The sequence below is a fragment of the Salvelinus namaycush genome, unplaced genomic scaffold (genome assembly GCF_016432855.1).
Source record: "Salvelinus namaycush isolate Seneca unplaced genomic scaffold, SaNama_1.0 Scaffold1265, whole genome shotgun sequence".
In the NCBI taxonomy this organism is placed as follows: Eukaryota; Metazoa; Chordata; class Actinopteri; order Salmoniformes; family Salmonidae; genus Salvelinus; species Salvelinus namaycush.
Window position 1 is genome coordinate 25,893 of NW_024057970.1, and position 25,939 is coordinate 51,831.

At 44.2% G+C, this 25,939-nt stretch overlaps 2 protein-coding genes and 2 pseudogenes across 2 annotated transcripts; all 4 read left to right on the plus strand.

The window, feature by feature from the left end:
* Positions 1 to 207: 207 nt before the first annotated feature.
* Positions 208 to 3,175, plus strand: LOC120036242 (olfactory receptor 1361-like). The gene is made up of 6 exons (XM_038982723.1): positions 208 to 351; positions 758 to 810; positions 1,000 to 1,221; positions 1,690 to 1,806; positions 2,198 to 2,395; positions 2,920 to 3,175. Exons 1-6 carry the CDS (start codon positions 208 to 210, stop codon positions 3,173 to 3,175), a joined length of 990 nt encoding a protein of 329 aa, XP_038838651.1.
* On the plus strand, positions 1,432 to 1,556 carry LOC120036248 (annotated as a pseudogene).
* Positions 3,176 to 17,992: 14,817 nt separating the features above from the next.
* LOC120036243 (olfactory receptor 1F1-like) lies at positions 17,993 to 23,610 on the plus strand. Its single transcript, XM_038982724.1, has 6 exons — positions 17,993 to 18,136; positions 18,826 to 18,878; positions 19,068 to 19,289; positions 19,759 to 19,875; positions 22,767 to 22,964; positions 23,355 to 23,610. The coding sequence occupies exons 1-6, from the start codon at positions 17,993 to 17,995 to the stop codon at positions 23,608 to 23,610; spliced, it is 990 nt and encodes a 329-aa protein (XP_038838652.1).
* On the plus strand, positions 19,492 to 19,621 carry LOC120036246 (annotated as a pseudogene).
* Positions 23,611 to 25,939: the final 2,329 nt, after the last annotated feature.

The following is a 25,939-nucleotide window of genomic DNA, read 5'->3' on the forward strand; positions in this document are numbered from 1 at the left end:
TTAATTTATACATTTTTGTAAATTATTTGTAATGTACCTTTTTGATGAACTTGTTTAATTCTCTTTCCACTAACGATGCTTCAATTATGTTTTTGTCAACAGGTGAATTAATGTACAGTTTTGAATATCTTTATTTGTAATAATGTGTTCATGGTTATGTATTTCCACAGATTATCACCAGCCAGAGGGAGACGTTCTCCAGTCAGGATGAGTTCCCTGACCTCTGACCCTAACCAGACAGACATCAACACCATCATCCGACCCCCTTACTTCTTCATCAGTGGTTTCATAGCCATCCCCTACATGAAGTACTACTACTGCTTCCTCTGTTTTGTATACATCATCTCTCTGGTAAGGCCGTAGCTCTGGTCCAGGGTGATACTGACTAGATCTGGTCCAGGGTGTTACCAGCTAGCTCTGGTCTAGGGTGTTACTGACTAGCTCTGGTCCGGGGTGTTACCAACTAGCTCTGGCTCCGGGTGTTACCAACTAGATCTGGTCCAGGGTGTTACCAACTAGCTCTGGTCCATGGTGTTACATGCGGTTAGCGTCAGCTAGTTAGTCCAGGTGATAAACTCTAAAGTTGTTCACTTTCCTATAGAATCCATGTTGGGTCATTTCTGCTCTCTGCTCTGTGTGTGTGTGTGTGTGTGTGTGTGTGTGTGTGTGTGTGTGTGTGTGTGTGTGTGTGTGTGTGTGTGTGTGTGTGTGTGTGTGTGTGTGTGTGTGTGTGTGTGTGTGTGTGTATTGGGTCTAGGTGGGCAACACCTTCGTCATGACTGGCATCTACGTGGACCGCAGTCTCCACAGGTAATCAGACCTCTTTTAATCTCATTAACACAATACAGTGTAAAAGGTCCTTTGTTGGACATTCTATCTTTTTGAAGTCCCAGTTCCCCTGGCCTTCACAGACATGTGTGGGAGCCTGCCCTGCTCCCCGATCTCCGTTACGTGATATTTATATTAATATTAAAAGATATTTATGTTCTGCCCTTACAGCCCCAAGTACATTGCTGTGTTCAACCTGGCCTTCACAGACGTGTGTGAAAGCACGGCCCTGGTTCCCAAGCTGCTGGACATGTTCCTGTTCAGCAGACAGCTCATCTCCTACAACCAGTGTCTCACTAGCCTCTTCTTCGTCTTCCTCTTCATCACCATGCAGTCCTTCAACCTCACCATCCTCTCCTATGACAGACTGGTGGCCATCTGCTGCCCGCTCAGGTCTCAGATCATACATCAAATTATTAACTCAATTAAAATAACATTCAGAAAGACTACATTATTTGACTCTTCTGGGATAAAGAAAATATTTTTAATTGAATAATTTGATTTATTTGACCATTTATTCAAATGTATTTATTAAATGTATTATATATAAAAAAAAATACGATTTAACATGGATTCACTGCATTTAAAATCATATATAAGGATATAGTTTCCTGGCAGACACCTTGATCACAAAGGAGGTTGACCCAGCGTGAGGCTCGGCCAATGCACTCTAGTCGTGCTGATCCCTGCAAGTTCCCCAAATGTGGGAATCTCGACTGAATAATTATAAAACAATAATAATCAACCATTGACGATTATAACACGATAACGTTGAACAGCTTTCCCCCCCCCGCAGAGATCCTATTAAATGACAAGAGGTGTCATCAACTCTCAAAGTTCCATTGTCATGTTCTTTCCCAGGTACCACATGATGGTCACTCACAGGTCCATGCTCCAGCTGACGGGCGCCGCCTGGACGTTTGCTGTGTTGATGATGTTGATCGCTGTGTGTCTCATCACCCGGCTCTCTTTCTGTAGGTTAGTATGTATCGTGTTGTAGTGCAACGACTCCACTGCAAAAGCATAGCTTCTGTGAATTATGGCTTTATCTCTTAAATCACATCAAACTATTGTTCAAGTGCATTTCAAATTTTTACTTTTACAGTAAACCAATAAAATGAAGGAGATAAACAAACAGAATGTTATGTTGTCATCTGTCAGGTTGTTGTAAAAGGTTGATGGCTCCATGTCGTCATGGACTCAGTTCCTCTTGAATACTAATTCCAACAGATAAGGCAGTGAACCTGTAGCCGAAAACGTCACGGGTTCGAAACCCCGGCCAGGCGCTGGAGAAAAAATTAGCAGAAGACAACATTTCTGTTTTTCTCTCTAATATCTGGGTAATAAAATGTTGTATAATGTATTGTAGGTCTCTGGTGATCGACAGCTACTTCTGTGACCACGGTCCCCTGTTCCGTCTGGCGGCCCCCTGTTCTGATGTGGTCCCTAACATAGTGATGTCTTATCTCAACCCCAGTATAGTCCTCTATTTCCCCATGGTCTTCATCGTATCATCATACATCTGTATCACACACGCCCTGTTCACCATCACACTGCCCCAGGACAGGTGAGAAGTAATACTGACTGGAATAAGTACGTCAAGTCAGTAAGTAGACTTGTCCAAGCCAGAACGGCCCATATACTGATTGGCGTGAGGCCTCAGAAAAACGTTTTTAGAGTGATGGACTTGTTACAAGAATGATACATGCTGGGAGATATTGAGAATGCAATTAAAACTGTATAGATAATCACATACTGTATTGACACACTTTCTCTCCTTCTCTCTCTCTTTCTCTCTCTCTCTCTCTCTCTCTCTCTCTCTCTCTCTCTCTGTCTCTCTCTCTCTCTGTCTCTCTCTCTCTCCTCTCTCTCTGTCTCTCTCTACCTCTAACCCCCTCTCTCTCTCTCTCTCCTCTCACTCTCCACCTCTAACCCTATCTCTCTCTCTCTCTCTCTCTCTCCTCTCACTCTCCACCTCTAACCCTATCTCTCTCTCTCTCTCTCTCTCTCTCTCTCTCCTCTCACTCTCCACCTCTAACCCTCTCTCTCTCTCTCTCTCTCCACCTCTAACCCTCTCTCTCTCTCTCCCAGACTCAGAGCCATAAAGACATGTACCTCACACCTAATACTGGTGGCCATATTCTTCCTGCCCGTTATTTTCACATACGTCCTCCACCCCATCATACCAACCAATGCCCGGATCATCAACCTCTCCCTGACCTCAGTACTGCCACCAATGCTCAACCCCATCATATACGTTCTGAAGACAGAGGAGTTTAAGGTATCGATCAAGAAGCTGCTCAGAAGAGGGGCCCAGAGAGCTGTGACGCAGGTCAAACCAACATGAAGTACTTGAATTATTTCTCTTAAAAATAATATATTTACAGTGCCTTCAGAAAGGTTTCATACCTAAACAGTCATTTTCAAGTCTTGCCATAGATTTTTAGATTTAAGTCAAAACTGTAACTAAGCCACTCAGGAACATTCACTATCATCTTGCTAAGCAACGCCAGTGTATATTTGATCTTATGCTTTCGGGTATTGTCTTGCTGAAAGGTGAATTTGTCTCCCAGTGTCTTTTGGAAAGCAGACTGAAGCAGGATTTCCTTTAGGATTTAGCCTGTGCTTAGTTTCTTTTTATCCTAAAAAACTCTCTAGTCCTTGCCGATGACAAGTATACCCATAACATGTTGCAGCCACCACCATGCTTGGAAATATGCGGTACTTAGTGATGTGTTGGATTTACCCCAACCATAACACTTTGTATTCAGGACATAAAGTTCATTTCTTAGCCATTTCTTTTTACAGTTTTACTTTAGTGCCTTATTGAAAACAGGATGCATGTTTGGGTATATTTGAATTCTGTACAGGCTTCCTTCTTTTCACTCTGTCATTTAGGTTCGTATTGTGGAGTAACTACGTTGTTCTTGATCCATCCTCAGTTCACATGTCACTGCCATTAAACTCTGTAACTGTTTTAAGGTCACCATTGGCCTCATGGTGAAATCCCTGAGCGGTTTCCTTCCTCTCCAGCAACTGAGTTAGGAAGGACATCTGTATCTTTGTAATGACTGGGTTTATTGATACACCGTCCATAATTAATAACTTCACCGTGCTCAAAGGGATACTCAATGTCTGCCTTTTTGTTGTTGTTGATTTTTACCCATCAACAATTAGGTGCCCTTCTATGCTAGGCATTGGAAAACCTCCCTGGTCTTCGTGATTGAATCTGTGCTTGAAATTCACTGCTCGACTAAGTGACCTTTCAGATAATTGTATGTGTGGGGGTACAAAGGTTAGGTAGGCATTCACAAATCATGTTAAACATTATTATTAAACACAGAGGGAGTCCATGCAACTTATTAAGCACATTTCTACTCCTGAACTTATTTGGATTTGCCATATCAAAGTGGTCCATGACTCAAGAAATTTCAGCTTTTAATTTTGAATTCATTTGTAAACATTTCTAAAAATAATCACTCCAATTTGACATTATGGGGTATTGTGTGTAGGCCAGTGACAAAAAAAATAATCTGAAATTAATCAATTTTAAAGTCAGGCTGTAACACAACAAAATCTGGAATAATTCAAGAGGTGTGAATACTTTATGAAGGCACTGTATGTTATGTCTACGAGACTTTATCGCCTTTCAAAAAATAACAAATATCAGTGTGATATCATGATTTAATGTATTTAATGCATATTTAGATATACTTATATTTAGAAGTACGTGAAGTGTGGAATATATTTATGTCTATATTCTTTGCAGTCTCGGTTCCTTCCTCTATACGTTTTGTTTTCTGATTGGAAGAAAGCTATGTGTAACTACAGTGTATCTGGCATAGTGAACGATTGTATTGTTGCTTCACTCAATGAAGTGAAGTGGTATGAGACAAATAAGTAAAATATTTACATTACAGTGCACTCCTCTCTTCAGTCTCCTTGACTTTTTTTTGACAAAGCAAAAACAAGTTTTTATAATTTTTGTCACGAGTGTAGAGAGCAGGAGGCAGGCGCAGGTTTAGAACTACTGAATTGATTTAAGCACAATAGATCAAAGTGGGACAAAACCCAAACGCTGTCGTGCTGAAAACATATCTTCATCATCTTCTCTTCAGACTCCTTGATGTTTTCCACAATTTGTTAAGTTACAGCCTTATTCTAAAATGGAATAAATCATTTTTTCCTCCTCATCAAGCTACACACAATATCCCATAATGACATCACAATATCCCATAATGACATCACAATATCCTATAATGACATCACAATATCCTATAATGACATCACAATATCCCATAATGACATCACAATATCCTATAATGACATCACAATATTCCATAATGACATCACAATATCCCATAATGACAAAGCAAAAACAACTTTTTAGATTTTTTTGCAAACTGAGATATCACATTTACATACTTATTCAGACCCTTATACTTAGTACTATGTTGAAGCACCTTTGGCAGTGACTACAGACTCAAATATTCTTGAGTATGAAGCTACAAGCTTGGCACACCTGTATTTGGGGAGTTTCTCCAATTATTTTCTGCAGATCCTCTCAAGCTTTGTCAGGTTGAATAAGAAGTGTCGATGCACAGCAATTTTCAGGTCTCTCCAGAGATGTTCGATCGGGTTCAAGACCGGGCTCTGGCTGGGCCACTCAAGGACATTCAGAGACTTGTCCCAAAGCCACTGCTGCATTGTCTTGGCTGTGTGCTTAGGGTCGTTGTCCTGTTGGAAGGTGAACCTTCACCCCAGTCTGAGGACCTGAGATCTCTGGAGCAGGTTTTCATCAAGGATCTCTCTGTACTTTGCTCCGTTCATCTTTCCCTTGATCCTGACTAGTCTCCTAGTCCCTGCTGCTGACAAACATTCCCACAGCATGATGCTGCCACCACCATGCTTCACCGTAGGGATGGTGCCAGGTTTCCTACAGGCGTGACACTTGGCATTCAGGCCAAAGAGTTCAATCTTGGTTTCATCAGACCAGAGAATATTGTTGAGCCCTTTAGGTGCCTTTTGGCAAACTCCAAGCAGGATGTCATGTGCCTTTTATTGAGGTGTGGCTTCGGTCTGGCCACTCCACCAAAACGCCTGATGGGTGGAGTGCTGCAGAGATGGTTGTCCTAGTGGAAGGTTCTCCCATCTCCACAGAGGAACTCTGGAGCTCTGTCAGAGGTACCATTGGGTTTTTGGTCACCTCCCTGACCAGGGCCCTTCTCCCCCGATTGCGCAGTTTGGCCTGTCTGTCACGCCCTGACCTGAGTATTCTTTGTTTTCTTTAAATATTTTGGTTAGGTCAGGGTGTGACGAGGGTGGTTTGTGTGTTTTTGTCTCGTCTAGGGTGTTTGTACTGTCTAGGTTTTTTTTGTAGATTTATGGGGTTGTGTTCATTCTAGGTGTTTATGTAAGTCTATGGTTGCCTAGATTGGTTCTCAATTAGAGGCAGGTGTTTATCGTTGTCTCTGATTGGGAACCATATTTAGGCAGCCATGTTCTTCCTGTGTCAGTGTTTGTGCCACACGGGACTGTTTCGGTTTGTTCACGTTTATTGTTTTTGTATTTGTGTTCATGTTCAGTTTTCCCTATTAAAACATGGACACCTACCACGCTGCGTATTGATCCGATCCTTGCTACACCTCTTCAGAGGAAGAAGAGGACGACAGCCGTTACAGAATCACCCACCAACCAAGGACCAAGCAGCGTGGTATCGGGCAGCAGCGATCGCAGGACTCCTGGACCTGGGAGGAGATTCTGGATGGGAAAGGACCCTGGTAACAGGCTGGGGAATATCGCTGTCCCGAAGCTGAGCGGCGGCGATATGAGGAGGCAGCACGGCAGCGCGACAGGTACGAGAGGCAGCCCCCAATTTTTTTTTGGGGGGGGGGGCCACGGGGAGTGTGGCTAAGCCAGGTAGCAGACCTGAGCTCACTCCTCGTGCTTATTATAAGCAGCGCGTTACTGGTCAGGCACCGTGTTATGCAGTTAACCTCTACTTCTCCCCAAACCCGGATCCGGGAGCACCCCCATCAGTAAAAAAGCTGACTAGCATAGCCTAGCATAGCGTCACAAGTAAATACTAGCATCTAAATATCATTAAATCACAAGTCCAAGACACCAGATGAAAGATACACATCTTGTGAATCCAGCCATCATTTCTGATTTTTAAAATGTTTTACAGGGAAGACACAATATGTAAATCTATTAGCTAACCACGTTAGCAAAAGACACCACTTTTTTTACTCCAACAGTTTTTTACTCCATCAGTAGCTATCACAAATTCGACCAAATAAAGATATAAATAGCCACTAACCAAGAAACAACTTCATCAGATGACAGTCTGATAACATATTTATTGTATAGCATATGTTTTGTTCGAAAAATGTGCATATTTCAGGTATAAATCATAGTTTACCATTGCAGCCACCATCACAACTCTCACCAAAGCGACTAGAATAACTACAGAGAGCAACGTGCATTACCTAATTACTTATCATAAAACATTTCTTAAAAATACACAGCGTACAGCAAATGAAAGACACAGATCTTGTGAATCCAGACAATATTTCAGATTTTCTAAGTGTTTTACAGCGAAAACACAATATAGCGTTATATTAGCTTACCACAATAGCAAACATCACAACAGCATTGATTCAAGCCAAAAATAGCGATAACGTATAAACCACCAAAATATATTAATCTTTTCACTAACCTTCTCAGAATTCTTCAGATGACAGTCCTATAACATCATATTACACAATGCATATAGAGTTTGTTCGAAAATGTGCATATTTAGCGGCACAAATCGTGGTTATACAATGTGATTAGTGGCCAAAACTTCAAGCAATCTGTCCGGCGCCATCTTGGAGAGGCACCTAATCTAATCGAAAACTATTCATAAACTTGACTAAAAAATACAGATTGGACAGCAAATGAAAGATAAATTAGTTCTTAACCTGTTTGGGCTCAAGGGGCAGTATTGAGTAGCCAGATAAAAGGTGCCCATTTCAAAAAGGCCTCGTACTCAATTCTTGCTCGTACAATATGCATATTATTATTACTATTGGATAGAAAACACTCTCTAGTTTCTAAAACCGTTTGAATTATATCTGTGGGTGAAACAGAACTGGACTTAGAGCAATTTTCCTATGTGTATGTCAGAATGCAGAATTTTGCTGGCTGTTCTGAGACCTGTGTATTAATTTGCCTGTCCTCTATTGGTTGAGATGCACTGCATACGCCTTCCCCTGGGTGTCAGCGAATAGGGAGACTTGAAATGGAGTTTCTACGTAGTTCCCAAAGGTTATAAATTGCTTGGAACCGAAATGTCCCATCTTTCCACTCTTCGCTCTGACGCAGGGAGGGTCTTGGCATGTCATGTTAGAAGCTCCTGTTTCAGCTCCAAGATATATCCGGCTCTGTTTTTATTCGATATAGGTGTTAAAGACATCGTAATGTTGTTATTTTAAACCGAATTATATCAGTTTATGTCAGTATATTGCGATTTTCGGGTATTTATTTTCGTGACGTTGTAGGAAGTTGGGTATCTCTGGCCCACATGGCTATTGTTTACTGCTAATTGCAACGTTGAAGACGACGTTCTCCAACCTAGCAACGATTCTTTTGGACAAAGGACACCTTTCCCAAGATTCTGATGGGAGTTCATCAAAAAGTAAGAACTATTTATGCTGATAATTCATTGTTCTGTTGGAAAAAGTAAAATGCATAAGACGCCATTACTTGCAGTGTAGCCTTGCTTTATCGCACCCTGCATTGCGCAGTAACGTTAATTTAAAAAATGTAATTCAGCGATTGCATTAAGAACTAATTTGTCTTTCAATTGCTGTCCAACCTGTATTTTTTTAGTCAAGTTTATGAATAGTTTTCGATAAGAATAGGGGCCTTTCCAAGATGGCGCCGGACAGATTGCTTGAGTATTTGGACTCTATTTTCATTGTATAAGCACGATTTGTGCCGCTAAATATGCACATTTTCGAACAAACTCTATATGCATTGTGTAATATGATGTTACAGGACTGTCATCTGAAGAATTCTGAGAAGGTTAGTGAAAAAATTAATATATTTTGGTGGTTTCTACGTTATCGCTATTTTTGCCTTGAATCAATGCTGTTGTTATGTTTGCTATTGTGCTAAGCTAATATAACGCTATATTGTGTTTTCGCTGTAAAACACTTGATAAATCGGAAATATTGTCTGGAATCACAAGATGCCTGTCTTTCAATTGCTGTACACTATGTATTTTTCAGAAATGTTTTATGATGAGTATTTAGTTATTTGGCGTTGGTGTCTGTAATTTTTCTGTCTGCTTTCGGTGCAATTTCTGACTGTAGCTGCAATGTAAACTATGATTTATACCTGAAATATGCACATTTTTCGAACAAAACATATGCTATACAATAAATATGTTATCAGACTGTCATCTGATGAAGTTGTTTCTTGGTTAGTGGCTATTTATATCTTTATTTGGTCGAATTTGTGATAGCTACTGATGGAGTAAAAAACTGTTGGAGTAAAAAAAGTGGTGTCTTTTGCTAACGTGGTTAGCTAATAGATTTACATATTTTGTCTTCCCTGTAAAACATTTTAAAAATCGGACATGTTGGCTTGATTCACAAGATGTGTACCTTTCATATGCTGTATTGGACTTGTTAATGTGTGAAAGTTAAATATTTAAAAAAAATATCTTTTGAATTTCGCGCCCTGCACTTTGAGCTGGCTGTTGTCATAAGTGTACCGACGTCGGGCTTGCACGCCAAACAGGTTAATGCAATCGCTGTGTTAGATTTTTAAAATTAACGTTACTGCGCAATACAGCGTGCGCTAAAACGAGACCGCACCATAATTCATGGCGGAATTATTATTTGACATTTGTCAACATAAGTACGAATTAACAGCATAAAGACTGCTTACTATTTGCTGAGCTTCCATCAGAATCTTGGGCAAGGTGTCCTTTCTCCAGAACAATCGTCTTTTGGTTGAAAGATGTCCTCTTGTCCTGTCGAAATAGCCGCTAACGTTAGCCACCCACTGGAGAGGTGTCCAACTCGTGAAAGCGCATCACAAAGAAATCCAGGAAAATTGCAATAAACTGATATAAACTGCTATAAGTCGGTTTAAATTAACTACCTTATGATGTCTTTAACAACTATAACGAATAAAAACATGACCGGAGATACAGAACTGCTAAAACGAAAGCTTTGCAGGAGGCCATTGTGATGTCCCTGATGCGCCAGGCGCCCCGTTGAAAAGAACGGTACTTCCGTTCCACGGTCTTATATAGGGCCCCAGATTGCGCAATCCACTCCATTCAAATTCTCCCCGCTTACTGACATCTAGAGGAAGGCGTATGCAGTGCATGTAGCCCGATGGCTTACATGGGGACTTATAAACTGACCTCAGAACAGGGACCTCGATTTCTGAAATCTCACTCCCTGACAGGAAATGTGCTGCAGAATGAGTTCTGTTTCACTCAGAGAAATAATTCAAACGGTTTTAGAAACTAGAGAGCCTTTAATTAGGATCTTAGACCCTAGGTCGGAGGCGAGGGTCGTCCCTCTGAAGAGGCCCTTGAAGAGGGCAATGACTATGGTAGAGTGGGGTCTAAGTCCCGCACCCGAGCCGCCGCCATGAATGAGGCCCACCCGGACCCTCCCCTTTAGATTAGGTTTTTGCGGCCGGAGTCCGCACATTTACATTTACATTTACATTTAAGTCATTTAGCAGACGCTCTTATCCAGAGCGACTTACAAATTGGTGCATTCACCTTATGATATCCAGTGGAACAGCCACTTTACAATAGTGCATCTAAATCTTTTAAGGGGGGGGGGGGGGGGGGGTTAGAAGGATTACTTTATCCTATCCTAGGTATTCCTTAAAGAGGTGGGGTTTCAGGTGTCTCCGGAAGGTGGTGATTGACTCCGCTGACCTGGCGTCGTGAGGGAGTTTGTTCCACCATTGGGGTGCCAGAGCAGCGAACAGTTTTGACTGGGCTGAGCGGGAACTGTACTTCCTCAGAGGTAGGGAGGCGAGCAGGCCAGAGGTGGATGAACGCAGTGCCCTTGTTTGGGTGTAGGGCCTGATCAGAGCCTGAAGGTACGGAGGTGCCGTTCCCCTCACAGCTCCGTAGGCAAGCACCATGGTCTTGTAGCGGATGCGAGCTTCAACTGGAAGCCAGTGGAGAGAGCGGAGGAGCGGGGTGACGTGAGAGAACTTGGGAAGGTTGAACACCAGACGGGCTGCGGCGTTCTGGATGAGTTGTAGGGGTTTAATGGCACAGGCAGGGAGCCCAGCCAACAGCGAGTTGCAGTAATCCAGACGGGAGATGACAAGTGCCTGGATTAGGACCTGCGCCGCTTCCTGTGTGAGGCAGGGTCGTACTCTGCGAATGTTGTAGAGCATGAACCTACAGGAACGGGCCACCGCCTTGATGTTAGTTGAGAACGACAGGGTGTTGTCCAGGATCATGCCAAGGTTCTTAGCGCTCTGGGAGGAGGACACAATGGAGTTGTCAACCGTGATGGCGAGATCATGGAACGGGCAGTCCTTCCCCGGGAGGAAGAGCAGCTCCGTCTTGCCGAGGTTCAGCTTGAGGTGGTGATCCGTCATCCACACTGATATGTCTGCCAGACATGCAGAGATGCGATTCGCCACCTGGTTATCAGAAGGGGGAAAGGAGAAGATTAATTGTGTGTCGTCTGCATAGCAATGATAGGAGAGACCATGTGAGGTTATGACAGAGCCAAGTGACTTGGTGTATAGCGAGAATAGGAGAGGGCCTAGAACAGAGCCCTGGGGGACACCAGTGGTGAGAGCACATGGTGCGGAGACAGATTCTCGCCACGCCACCTGGTAGGAGCGACCTGTCAGGTAGGACGCAATCCAAGCGTGGGCCGCGCCGGAGATGCCCAACTCGGAGAGGGTGGAGAGGAGGATCTGATGGTTCACAGTATCAAAGGCAGCCGATAGGTCTAGAAGGATGAGAGCAGAGGAGAGAGAGTTAGCTTTAGCAGTGCGGAGCGCCTCCGTGACACAGAGAAGAGCAGTCTCAGTTGAATGACTAGTCTTGAAACCTGACTGATTTGGATCAAGAAGGTCATTCTGAGAGAGATAGCAGGAGAGCTGGCCAAGGACGGCACATTCAAGAGTTTTGGAGAGAAAAGAAAGAAGGGATACTGGTCTGTAGTTGTTGAGGGGGGGTTGTGGGGGGGTACTGTCACGCCCTGACCTGAGTATTCTTTGTTTTCTTTAAATATTTTGGTTAGGTCAGGGTGTGACGAGGGTGGTTTGTGTGTTTTTGTCTCGTCTAGGGTGTTTGTACTGTCTAGGTTTTTTTTGTAGATTTATGGGGTTGTGTTCATTCTAGGTGTTTATGTAAGTCTATGGTTGCCTAGATTGGTTCTCAATTAGAGGCAGGTGTTTATCGTTGTCTCTGATTGGGAACCATATTTAGGCAGCCATGTTCTTTGGGTATTTTGTGGGTGATTGTTTCCTGTGTCAGTGTTTGTGCCACACGGGACTGTTTCGGTTTGGTCACGTTTATTGTTTTTGTATTTGTGTTCATGTTCAGTTTTCCCTATTAAAACATGGACACCTACCACGCTGCGTATTGGTCCGATCCTTGCTACACCTCTTCAGAGGAAGAAGAGGACGACAGCCGTTACACTGTCGGCCAGCTCTAGGAAGAGTCTTGGTGGTTCCGAACTTCTTGCATTTAAAAATGATGGAGACAACTGTGTTGTTGGGGACCTTCAATGGTGCAGAAATGTTTTGGTAGCCTTCCCCAGATCTGGGCCTCAACACAATCCTGTCTCGGAGTTCAACGGACACTTCCTTCAACTTCATGGCTTGGTTTTTTGTCGGCCGGTCAGACCACACTCATCTCAGGATTTCATCTGGAGAGGGAGGGGAGAAAGAGGTCAAGGCGTAGAATAGTTCTGTGTGAGTGGGACCAGTTGACTCAATAGGCTGAGTGAATGAGGAGCGGATTCCCATCAACCTTCTTTTCAAAGAGGTTGAAAAAGCTGTCCGCAGAGAGGGAGGAGGGAGGGGGTGGAGGATTAAGGAGAGAGGAGGTGGAAATAGTGTCCTAGGGTTAGAGAAAGGAGCTTGAAATTTAGAGTGATAGAAAGTGGCTAGAAAGCAGATACAGAGGAAGAGAAAGTAGAGAGGAGGAAGTAAAGAAGGATGATAGGTCCTCCAGAAGGTAAAGAAGGGAGTGAAAGGATGATAGGTCCTCCAGAAGGTAAAGGAGTGGAAGGATGATAGGTCCTCCAGAAGGTAAAGAAGGGAGTGAAAGGAAGATAGGTCCTCCAGAAATGTTCACTCAGCTTCCGCCAGTCCTGTTCTATAAGCTCACAATGAGTCACTCAGCCACGGAGAAGGAAGGGAGAAAAAGATCAGAGACCTGGAGGGGGGTTACAGTGAGATTAGTAGGAGAACAGAGACCTGGAGGGGGTTACAGTGAGATTAGTAGGAGAACAGAGACCTGGAGGGGGGTTACAGTGAGATTAGTAGGAGTACAGAGACCTGGAGGGGGTTACAGTGAGATTAGTAGGAGAACAGAGTCCTGGAGGAGGGTTACAGTGAGATTAGTAGGAGAACAGAGACCTGGAGGGGGGTTACAGTGAGATTAGTAGGAGAACAGAGACCTGGAGGGGGTTACAGTGAGATTAGTAGGAGAACAGAGACCTGGAGGAGGGTTACAGTGAGATTAGTAGGAGAACAGAGACCTGGAGGGGGGTTACAGTGAGATTAGTAGGAGAACAGAGACCTGGAGGGGGGTTACAGTGAGATTAGTAGGAGAACGGAGACCTGGAGGAGGGTTACAGTGAGATTAGTAGGAGAACAGAGACCTGGAGGGGGGTTACAGTGAGATTAGTAGGAGAACAGAGTCCTGGAGGAGGGTTACAGTGAGATTAGTAGGAGAACAGAGACCTGGAGGGGGGTTACAGTGAGATTAGTAGGAGTACAGAGACCTGGAGGGGGTTACAGTGAGATTAGTAGGAGAACAGAGACCTGGAGGGGGGTTACAGTGAGATTAGTAGGAGTACAGAGACCTGGAGGGGGTTACAGTGAGTTTAGTAGGAGAACAGAGACCTGGAGGAGGGTTACAGTGAGATTAGTAGGAGAACAGAGACCTGGAGGGGGGTTACAGTGAGATTAGTAGGAGAACAGAGACCTGGAGGGGGGTTACAGTGAGATTAGTAGGAGAACAGAGACCTGGAGGGGGGTTACAGTGAGATTAGTAGGAGATCAGAGACCTGGAGGGGGGTTACAGTGAGATTAGTAGGAGAACAGAGACCTGGAGGGGGGTTACAGTGAGATTAGTAGGAGAACAGAGACCTGGAGGGGGGTTACAGTGAGATTAGTAGGAGAACAGAGACCTGGAGGGAGGTTACAGTGAGATTATTAGGAGAACAGAGACCTGGAGGGGGGTTACAGTGAGATTAGTAGGAGAACAGAGACCTGGAGGGGGGTTACAGTGAGATTAGTAGGAGAACAGAGACCTGGAGGGAGGTTACAGTGAGATTAGTAGGAGAACAGCCTCTAGTAAAGATGAGGTCAAGCATATTGCCTACCTTGTGAGTGGGAGGTGACTGAAAAAAAGGCTGAGGTCAAAAAAGGCAAGGAGGGTGAAAGAGAGAGTTGGAAAGAAATGTATCGAAGTCAGATGTCAGGAGGTTGAAGTCGCCAACTACGAAGAGCGGTGAGCCATCGTCAGGAAATTAGCTTATTAAGGTGTCGAGCTCATTGAGGAACTCTCTAAGGTCACCTGGTTGGCAACAGATGACGATAAGGTTAAGTTTGAGTGGACAAGTGACAGTGACGGTATGGAATTCAAATCGGGAGATGGACAGGTGAGAGAGGGGGAGAAAAGAGTCTCCATTTAGGAGGAATGAGGAGCCCTGTGCCATCACCGTGACGACCAGATGCTCTCGGACTACGAGAGAAAATATAATCAGATGAAGACAGAGCAGCTGGAGTAGCAGTGTTCTCTGGGGTAGAGAACAGAAAAACAGTGTCTTTCAAACTATGGATTTCGTGGCTAATTAAAGTTAAACAGTGTAACTCTTTCACCAGGCTCGAATATGACTCTCACAATATTAACTTACGAAGAGTATCTCAACAGCATGGGATGTCAGGTGTGAAGGACTTCTCCAATAAGAACTCCTACTGTAAACTGTCTAGGGGGATGACAATAGGGTATTAACTTCAGATGAAATGATTATAGGTTTCTGTTATTGTATCAGGATAGGCTAGCGGCTAGCCCATGCATTAAATTAAATTGAAACATTTAGTTACTCCACCAAGGCAACATACATAAGGTTTAATATGGGTTATTACATGTTCACATCAACATAAATAAAAAATAATAAACCCCGATGAGTTATGCAACAACCCATATTCATTTATTTATAGTTTGCTTAATAACCCGTTGGCGCGCGTTGGAGCTCAAAAAACAATGACGACACACATAAAGTCCAGAAGCACCTCACGTTGTGGTTACTCACTACTTCAAATCAAAGCAAATCAAATCAAATGTTATTGGTCACATACACATGGTTAGCAGATGTTTAATGCGAGTGTAGCAAAATGCTTGTGCTTCTAGTTCCGACAATGCAGTAATATTATTGTTCACTGTGTTGGCAGTAGCTACTCAATGTCAGTGATGGCTGTTTAACAGTCTGATGGCCTTGAGATAGAAGCTGTTTTTCAGTCTCTCGGTCCCAGCTTTGTTACACCTGTACTGACCTCACCTTCTGGATGATAGCGGGGTGAACAGGCAGTGGATCGGGTGGTTGTTGTCCTTGATGATCTGTTTGGCCTTCCTGTGACATCGGGTGCTGTAGGTGTCCTGGAGGGCAGGTAGTTTGCCCCCAGTGATGCATTGTGCAGTCCTCACTACCCTCTAGAGAGCCTTACGGATATGGGCGGAGCAGTTGCTGTACCAGGCGGTGATACAGCCCGACAGGATGATCTTGATTGTGCATCTGTAAAAGTTTGTGAGTGTTTTTGGTGACAAGCCAAATTTCTTCAGCCTCCAGAGGTTGAAGAGGCGCTGCTGCGCCTTCTTCACCACGCTGTCTGTGTGGTTGGACCATTTCAGTTTGTCCGTGATGTGTACGCCGAGGACCTTAAAACTTTATACCCTATCCACTACTCTCCCGTCGATGTGGATAGGGGGGTGCTCCCTCTGCTGTTTCCTGAAGTCCACGATCATCTCCTCTGTTTTGTTGACGTTGAGTGTGAGGTTATTTTCCTGACACCACACTCCGAGGGCCCTCACCTCCTCCCTGTAGGCCGTCTCGTCGTTGTTGGTAATCAAGCCTACCACTCTAGTGTTGTCTGCAAACTTGATGATTGAGTTGGAGGCGTGCATGGCCACGCAGTCGTGGGTGAACAGGGAGTACAGGAGAGGGCTGAGAACACACCCTTGTGGGGCCCCAGTGTTGAGGATCAGCGGGGTGGAGATGTTGTTACCTACCCTCACCACCTGGGGGCGGCCCGTCAGGAAGTCCAGGACCCAGATACACAGGGCGGGATCGAGACCCAGGGTCTCGAGCTTGATGACGATTTTGGAGGGTACTATGGTGTTAAATGCTGAGCTGTAGTCGATGAACAGCATTCTCACATAGGTATCGCTCTTGTCCAGATGGGTTAGGGCAGTGTGGTTGCGATTGCGTCGTCTGTGGACCTATTGGGGCGGTAAGCAAATTGGAGTGGGTCTAGGGTGTCAGGTAGGGTGGAGGTGATATGGTCCTTGACTAGTCTCTCAAAGCACTTCATGATGACAGAAGTGAGTGCTACGGGGCGGTAGTCATTTAGCTCAGTTACCTTAGCTTTCTTGGGAACAGGAACAATGGTGTCCCTCTTGAAGCATGTGGGGACAGCAGACTGGGATAAGGATTGATTGAATATGTCCGTAAACACACCAGCCAGCTAGTCTGCGCATGCTCTGAGGACGCGGCTGGGGATGCCGGTGAGTGTTTGACCCAGGTGAGTGTTTGACCCAGGTGAGTGTTTGTCCCAGGTGATTATTTGTCCCAGGTGAGTGTTTGTCCCAGGTGAGTGTTTGACCCAGGTGGGTGTTTGACCCAGGTTGGTGTTTGTCCCAGGTGGGTGTTTGTCCCAGGTGAGTGTTTGACCCAGGTGAGTGTTTGTCCCAGGTGAGTGTTTGACCCAGGTGAGTGTTTGACCCAGGTGAGTGTTTGACCCAGGTGAGTGTTTGACCCAGGTGAGTGTTTGTCCCAGGTGTGTCCATCCCTGTGGAGGAGAGATGCTACTACAGATGTAGGATTCTAATTTAATTCAGTCTCCTATAACAGGAAAATAATCCTCCATGAAAAGGAAATGTGAATTATTAGATGGATGATTTGATCAAATGAAGATCCTACATCTGGAAATGGACAGCTGTATGTTAACCCACCCCTCCATGATGACTTCACCATATAGATCCTATTATTACATTCTACAATTATACATTATTATAGGCGTCATTCAGTGTTTCAGTGTTTCCCAAAGGGTCAACACCATGTAGGTTTTTGTCCTGATTCATCTAATCAAAGGCTTGATGATGAGTTGATGAGCTGAATCAGGTGTGTTAGTGCAGTAACTACAATGTGCATCTCTTTGGGGCCCCAGGACCAGGATTGGGAACCAGTGATGTAACTCTGTGTACTAATGACCAGCAGGTGAAGATGATACAGTATATAAGCCTGTTGTCTCTGCCCAGGTACTCACACTAGACCTGGGCTGTCAGGTTCACCACATCACCTGAGGAGGTGGGTTCAACTTGACATTTACATGATAAACAGTGGCTTTACTAGTTGGTGGAGATGTTGACATTCTGCTATTTAGTTTGATGTCTGAAGTGAGTGGTTTAACCCTTTCTTAGCAGCTGGTATCGAATGCGCTAACATTGAATAGAATATTAATTTATACATTTTTGTAAATTATTTGTAATGTACCTTTTTGATGAACTTGTTTAATTCTCTTTCCACTAACGATGCTTCAATTATGTTTTTGTCAACAGGTGAATTAATGTACAGTTTTGAATATCTTTATTTGTAATAATGTGTTCATGGTTATGTATTTCCACAGATTATCACCAGCCAGAGGGAGACGTTCTCCAGTCAGGATGAGTTCCCTGACCTCTGACCCTAACCAGACAGACATCAACACCATCATCCGACCCCCTTACTTCTTCATCAGTGGTTTCATAGCCATCCCCTACATGAAGTACTACTACTGCTTCCTCTGTTTTGTATACATCATCTCTCTGGTAAGGCCGTAGCTCTGGTCCAGGGTGTTACTGACTAGCTCTTGTCTGGGGTGTTACTAACTAGCTCTGGTCCCGGGTGTTACCAACCAGCTCTGGTCCGGTGTGTTACTAACTATCTCTGGTCCAGGGTGTTACTGACAAGCTCTGGTCCGGGGTGTTACTAACTATCTCTAGTCCATGGTGTTACTAACAAGCTCTGGTCCCGGGTGTTACTGACTCGCTCTAGTCCACGGTGTTACTAACTAGCCCTGGTCCAGGGGGTTACTGACCAGCTCTGGTCCGGGGTGTTACCAGCTAGCTCTAGTCCATGGTGTTACTAACTAGCTCTGGCTCCGGGTGTTACCAACTAGATCTGGTCCAGGGTGTTACCAGCTAGCTCTGGTCTAGGGGGTTACTGACCAGCTCTGGTCCGGGGTGTTACTAACTAGCTCTGGCTCCGGGTGTTACCAACTAGATCTGGTCCAGGATGTTACATGCGGTTAGCGTCAGCTAGTTGGTCCAGGTGATAAACTCTAAAGTTGTTCACTTTCCTATAGAACACAAAACCTAATACTTTAATGTTATTCCAGCTGAACTATGTGGGGACATAGAGCACCACCCATAGTCAATGGCCTGATGCATGTACCTGTAAATCCATGTTGGGTCATTTCTGCTCTGTGGGTGTGTGTGTGTGTGTGTATTGGGTCTAGGTGGGCAACACCTTCGTCATGACTGGCATCTACGTGGACCGCAGTCTCCACAGGTAATCAGACCTCTTTTAATCTCATTAACACAAGACAGTGTAAAACAGACATTAATTGACATTCTATCTTTTTGAAGTCCCAGTCCCCCTGGCCTTCACAGACATGTGTGGGAGCCTGCCCTGCTCCCTGATCTCCGTTACGTGACATTGATATTAATATTAAAAGATATTTATGTTCTGACCTTACAGCCCCAAGTACATTGCTGTGTTCAACCTGGCCTTCACAGACGTGTGTGAAAGCACGGCCCTGGTTCCCAAGCTGCTGGACATGTTCCTGTTCAGCAGACAGCTCATCTCCTACGACCAGTGTCTCACTAGCCTCTTCTTCGTCTTCCTCTTCATCACCATGCAGTCCTTCAACCTCACCATCCTCTCCTATGACAGACTGGTGGCCATCTGCTGCCCGCTCAGGTCTCAGATCATACATCAAATTATTAACTCAATTAAAATAACATTCAGAAAGACTACATTATTTGACTCTTCTGGGATAAATAAAATATTTTGAATTGAATAATTTGATTTGACAATTTATTCAAATGTATTTATTAAATGTATTATATAAAAAATTACGATTTAACATGGATTCACTGCATTTAAAATCATATATAAGGATATAGTTACTTGGCAGGGGACACACCTTGAGCAGAAAGCCGGTTGACTGAGGATGAGGCTCGGCCAATGCACTCTGGTCGTGCTGATCCCTGCAAGTTCCCCAAATGTGGGAATCTCGACTGAATAATTATAAAACAATAATAATCAACCATTGACAATTATAACACGATAAAGTTGAACAGCTTTTTCCCCCCACAGAGATCCTATTAAATGACAAGAGGGGCTGTGTCATCAACTCTCAAAGTTCCATTGTCATGTTCTTTCCCAGGTACCACATGATGGTCACTCACAGGTCCATGCTCCAGCTGACGGGCGCCGCCTGGACGTTTGCTGTGTTGATGATGTTGATCTCTGTGTGTCTCATCACCCGGCTCTCTTTCTGTAGGTTAGTATGTATCGTGTTGTAGTGCAACGACTCCACTGCAAAAGCATAGCTTCTGTGAATTACGGCTTTATCTGTTAAATCACATCAAACTATTGGTTTCAGACATAGTGCATGAACCTCCAGTCCAATGACTTGCTGCTAGGTACAAAAAAATCAACTCATGAAAAAAAGATGGTTATCTTACACTTATGAATGCTCCCGCGGTTTTATTGTTAGACTTGATAAAGACGTTCGGGTCAACACCTGCTCTTTCCATGACATAGACTGATCAGGTGAATCCAGGTTAAACCTATGATCCCTTATTGAAGTCATGTAAGGGCGAAATTCGCCCAGGTGGTATGCCACCCAGCATCCTACCTGGGCAAGCCGGCTGGGGGTCAACTCCCCACGGACCGGCAGGGGCGTGGGAGCCTGGCGAGCCGGCTGAGGCATAGGAGCCTGACGATCCGGCGGAGACGTAACAGTCTGACGATCCGGCTGAGGCCCGACGTGGGATGGGCTCCTTCCGAGCCAACCGGGGCAAGGAAACCTCTCGAGCCAGCTCGGGTGTGGAAGCCCGACGAGCTGGCTAGGCACCCCCGGTTCCATCGGCGGCGACCCAAGACCGACGCCACCACCAACCGGAACGCCAGTACTCCCCGATGCTTCGTGTGATGGCTTCGGGATTCTGTAAAGACCGACGCCGGACAGGAGAAGCAGGTACTGGGAATCAGACATTTATTCGGGAACAGACAAGGAAACAAGACAGGAACAGCATAGGAACACTGGTAACACAACACGGACATGAGACAATTACTCCTGAAGCAGGGAACATAGCTTGGGAACAGACAGATATAGGTAAGGTAATGACACAAGTAATTGTGTCCACGTGAGTCCAATGATCGCTGAAGCGCGTGACGGGGGAAGGCAGGTGTGGGTATTGATGGGGGCTTGAGTGCGTAATGCTGGGGATCCTGGCGCCCTCGAGCGCCAGGGGTAGACAGAGCGGGAGCAGGCGTGACAGTACCCCACTCTCTAGGGGCGCCACCTGGCGTCCCACCTGGGCGAGCCGGCCGAGACATGGGCCCGGGCAAGCCGGCTGGGGGTCAACTCCCCACGGACCGGCAGGGGCGTGGGAGCCTGGCGAGCCGGCTGAGGCATAGGAGCCTGATGATCCGGCGGAGACGTAACAGTCTGACGATCCGGCTGAGGCCCGACGTGGGATGGGCTCCTTCCGAGCCAACCGGGGCAAGGAAACTTCTCGAGCCAGCTAGGGCGTGGAAGCCCGACGAGCTGGCTAGGCACCCCCGGTTCCATCGGCGGCAACCCAGGACCGACATCACCACCAACCGGAACGCCAGTACTCCCCGATGCTTCGTGTGATGGCTTCGGGTTTCTGTAAAGACCGACGCCGGACAGGAGAAGCAGGTACGGGGAATCAGACATTTATTCAGGAACAGACAAGGAAACAAGACAGGAACAGCATAGGAACACGGGTAACACAACACGGACATGAGACAATTACTCCTGAAGCAGGGAACATAGCTTGGGAACAGACAGATATAGGTAAGGTAATGACACAAGTAATTGTGTCCACGTGAGTCCAATGATCGCTGATGCGCGTGACGGGGGAAGGCAGGTGTGGGTACTGATGGGGGCTTGAGTGCGTAATGCTGGGGATCCTGGCGACCTCGAGCTCCAGGGGTAGGCGGAGCGGGCGTGACAAGTCACTTGTTAAATCCACTTAAATCAGTGTAGATGAATGGGAGGAGACATGTTAATTTAAAGAATGTTTTTAAAGCTTTGAGACATACAAGAAATGGAGTGTGTATGTGTGCCATTCAGTGGGTGAATGGGCAAGACAAAAGATTTAAGTGCCTTTGAACGGGGTATGGTAGTAGGTGCCAGGCGCACCGGTTGGTGTCAAGAACTGCAATGCTGCTGGGTTTTTCACGCTCAACAGTTTCCCATTTCTATCAATAATGGTCCACCACCCAAAGGATATCCAGTCAACTTGACACAACTGTGGAAAGCATTGGAGTCAACATGGGCCAGCATCCCTGTGGAACGCTTTCAACACCTTGTAGAGTCCATGCCCCGATGAATTGAGTCTGTCTTGAAGGCAAAATGGGGTTTAACTCAATATTAGGAAGGTGTTGCTAATGTTTTGTACATTCAGTAACTTATTCCACATTTTGATGTGTTACAGCCTGAATTCAAAATGTATTAATTTAGTTTCTCACCCATCTACACAGTCAGGGATTAAAACCTAAATTATTTTACAAACGTTTCGTTCTGAACAGAACAACTATTTTTGTTCCAACAAAACACATTTCTGAACCAGTTCGAACCCCCAAAAAGTTCTGGTATTGTTCCTTTCCATTCCTTTTTTAACCTGTGAAATCAACAGGTTCTTTTTGAAAATTTAGCTCATTAAATGTGACCCAGCACCTCTATTCAGTCTTATGTAGCAACATGTTGAAATGGCTAAGAGCTAGAAAATGGTTTATCATACATAGCAGTTGAGGAACAATGGGAAAGTAAATTCTGCTTTGAAAGTTGATAAACTTGTAACCTGACTTTTGAGAAAATGGCCCGTGAATGTTTTGGTACACCTACAGGAGAGCTCTTCTTTGTTCAGCATCAACACCTTGTAGAGATAAATCAAAACACTTTACAGTAAACAAATAAAATAAAGGATATAAAAGAATATATATATATATCATGTGGTTGTTGTCAGGTTGTCTGTAAAAGTTGATGGTTTAATGTTGTCTTTACCTCAGTTCATCTTGAATGTGAGAGAAATCCCGGTGGGTAAGGAGGTGAACCCTCGAGAAAAAACTTAGCTAAAGACACATTTCTGTTGTTCTCTCTAATATCTGAGTAATAAAATGTTGTATAATGTATTGTAGGTCTCTGGTGATCAACAGCTACTTCTGTGACCACGGTCCCCTGTTCCGTCTGGCGGCCCCCTGTTCTGATGTGGTCCCTAACGTAGCGATGAGCCAAATCAACACCTGTATAGTTCTCTATCTCCCAATGATCTTCATCGTATCCTCCTACATCTGTATAACACACGCCCTGTTCACCATCACACTGCCCCAGGACAGGTGAGAAGTAATACTGACTGGAATAAGTACGTCAAGTCAGTAAGTAGACTTGTCCAAGCCAGAACGGCTCATATGCTGATTGGCGTGAGGCCTCAGAAAAACCTTTTTAGAGTGATGGAATTGTTACAAGAGTGATACATGCTGGGAGATATTGAGAATGCAATTAAAACTCTCTCTCTCTGTCTGTCTCTCTCTCTCTCTCTCTCTCTCGCTCTCTCTGTCTCTCTCTGTCTCTCTTTCTCTCTCTCTCTCTCTGTCTCTCTCTTTCTCTCTCTCTCCTCTCACTCTCCACCTCTAACCTCCTCTCTCTCTCTCTCTCTTTCTCTCTCTCTCTCTCTCCTCTCACTCTCCACCTCTAACCCCCTCTCTCTCTCTCTCGCTCTCTCCCAGACTCAGAGCCATAAAGACATGTACCTCACACCTAATACTGGTGGCCATATTCTTCCTGCCCGTTATTTTCACATACGTCCTCCACCCCATCATACCAACCAACGCCCGGATCATCAACCTCTCCCTGACCTCAGTACTGCCACCAATGCTCAACCCCATCATATACGTTCTGAAGACAGAGGAGTTTAAGGTATCGATCAAGAAGCTGCTCAGAAGAGGGGCCCAGAGAGCTGTGACGCAGGTCAAACCAACATGAAGTACTTGAATTATTTCTCTTAAAAATAATATATTTACAGTGCCTTCAGAAAGGTTTCATACCTAAACAGTCATTTTCAAGTCTTGCCATAGATTTTTAGATTTAAGTCAAAACTGTAACTAAGCCACTCAGGAACATTCACTATCATCTTGCTAAGCAACGCCAGTGTATATTTGATCTTATGCTTTCGGGTATTGTCTTGCTGAAAGGTGAATTTGTCTCCCAGTGTCTTTTGGAAAGCAGACTGAAGCAGGATTTCCTTTAGGATTTAGCCTGTGCTTAGTTTCTTTTTATCCTAAAAAACTCTCTAGTCCTTGCCGATGACAAGTATACCCATAACATGTTGCAGCCACCACCATGCTTGGAAATATGCGGTACTTAGTGATGTGTTGGATTTACCCCAACCATAACACTTTGTATTCAGGACATAAAGTTCATTTCTTAGCCATTTCTTTTTACAGTTTTACTTTAGTGCCTTATTGAAAACAGGATGCATGTTTGGGTATATTTGAATTCTGTACAGGCTTCCTTCTTTTCACTCTGTCATTTAGGTTCGTATTGTGGAGTAACTACGTTGTTCTTGATCCATCCTCAGTTCACATGTCACTGCCATTAAACTCTGTAACTGTTTTAAGGTCACCATTGGCCTCATGGTGAAATCCCTGAGCGGTTTCCTTCCTCTCCAGCAACTGAGTTAGGAAGGACATCTGTATCTTTGTAATGACTGGGTTTATTGATACACCGTCCATAATTAATAACTTCACCGTGCTCAAAGGGATACTCAATGTCTGCCTTTTTGTTGTTGTTGATTTTTACCCATCAACAATTAGGTGCCCTTCTATGCTAGGCATTGGAAAACCTCCCTGGTCTTCGTGATTGAATCTGTGCTTGAAATTCACTGCTCGACTAAGTGACCTTTCAGATAATTGTATGTGTGGGGGTACAAAGGTTAGGTAGGCATTCACAAATCATGTTAAACATTATTATTAAACACAGAGGGAGTCCATGCAACTTATTAAGCACATTTCTACTCCTGAACTTATTTGGATTTGCCATATCAAAGTGGTCCATGACTCAAGAAATTTCAGCTTTTAATTTTGAATTCATTTGTAAACATTTCTAAAAATAATCACTCCAATTTGACATTATGGGGTATTGTGTGTAGGCCAGTGACAAAAAAAATAATCTGAAATTAATCAATTTTAAAATCAGGCTGTAACACAACAAAATCTGGAATAATTCAAGAGGTGTGAATACTTTATGAAGGCACTGTATGTTATGTCTACGAGACTTTATCGCCTTTCAAAAAATAACAAATATCAGTGTGATATCATGATTTAATGTATTTAATGCATATTTAGATATACTTATATTTAGAAGTACGTGAAGTGTGGAATATATTTATGTCTATATTCTTTGCAGTCTCGGTTCCTTCCTCTATACGTTTTGTTTTCTGATTGGAAGAAAGCTATGTGTAACTACAGTGTATCTGGCATAGTGAACGATTGTATTGTTGCTTCACTCAATGAAGTGAAGTGGTATGAGACAAATAAGTAAAATATTTACATTACAGTGCACTCCTCTCTTCAGTCTCCTTGACTTTTTTTTGACAAAGCAAAAACAAGTTTTTATAATTTTTGTCACGAGTGTAGAGAGCAGGAGGCAGGCGCAGGTTTAGAACTACTGAATTGATTTAAGCACAATAGATCAAAGTGGGACAAAACCCAAACGCTGTCGTGCTGAAAACATATCTTCATCATCTTCTCTTCAGACTCCTTGATGTTTTCCACAATTTGTTAAGTTACAGCCTTATTCTAAAATGGAATAAATCATTTTTTCCTCCTCATCAAGCTACACACAATATCCCATAATGACATCACAATATCCCATAATGACATCACAATATCCTATAATGACATCACAATATCCTATAATGACATCACAATATCCCATAATGACATCACAATATCCTATAATGGCATCACAATATTCCATAATGACATCACAATATCCCATAATGACAAAGCAAAAACAACTTTTTAGATTTTTTTGCAAACTGAGATATCACATTTACATACTTATTCAGACCCTTATACTTAGTACTATGTTGAAGCACCTTTGGCAGTGACTACAGACTCAAATATTCTTGAGTATGAAGCTACAAGCTTGGCACACCTGTATTTGGGGAGTTTCTCCAATTATTTTCTGCAGATCCTCTCAAGCTTTGTCAGGTTGAATAAGAAGTGTCGATGCACAGCAATTTTCAGGTCTCTCCAGAGATGTTCGATCGGGTTCAAGACCGGGCTCTGGCTGGGCCACTCAAGGACAT

Bases quoted from the DNA above. Each gene is read 5' to 3' on its own strand.
- LOC120036242 (XM_038982723.1), top strand. From the start codon at position 208: ATGAGTTCCCTGACCTCTGACCCTAACCAGACAGACATCAACACCATC. The intron at 352-757 runs GTAAGGCCGTAG...TATTGGGTCTAG, and splicing joins TTGTATACATCATCTCTCTG to GTGGGCAACACCTTCGTCAT. The intron at 1,807-2,197 runs GTTAGTATGTAT...AATGTATTGTAG, and splicing joins ACCCGGCTCTCTTTCTGTAG to GTCTCTGGTGATCGACAGCT.
- LOC120036243 (XM_038982724.1), top strand. From the start codon at position 17,993: ATGAGTTCCCTGACCTCTGACCCTAACCAGACAGACATCAACACCATC. The intron at 18,879-19,067 runs GTAATCAGACCT...CTGACCTTACAG, and splicing joins GTGGACCGCAGTCTCCACAG to CCCCAAGTACATTGCTGTGT. The intron at 19,290-19,758 runs GTCTCAGATCAT...GTTCTTTCCCAG, and splicing joins GCCATCTGCTGCCCGCTCAG to GTACCACATGATGGTCACTC.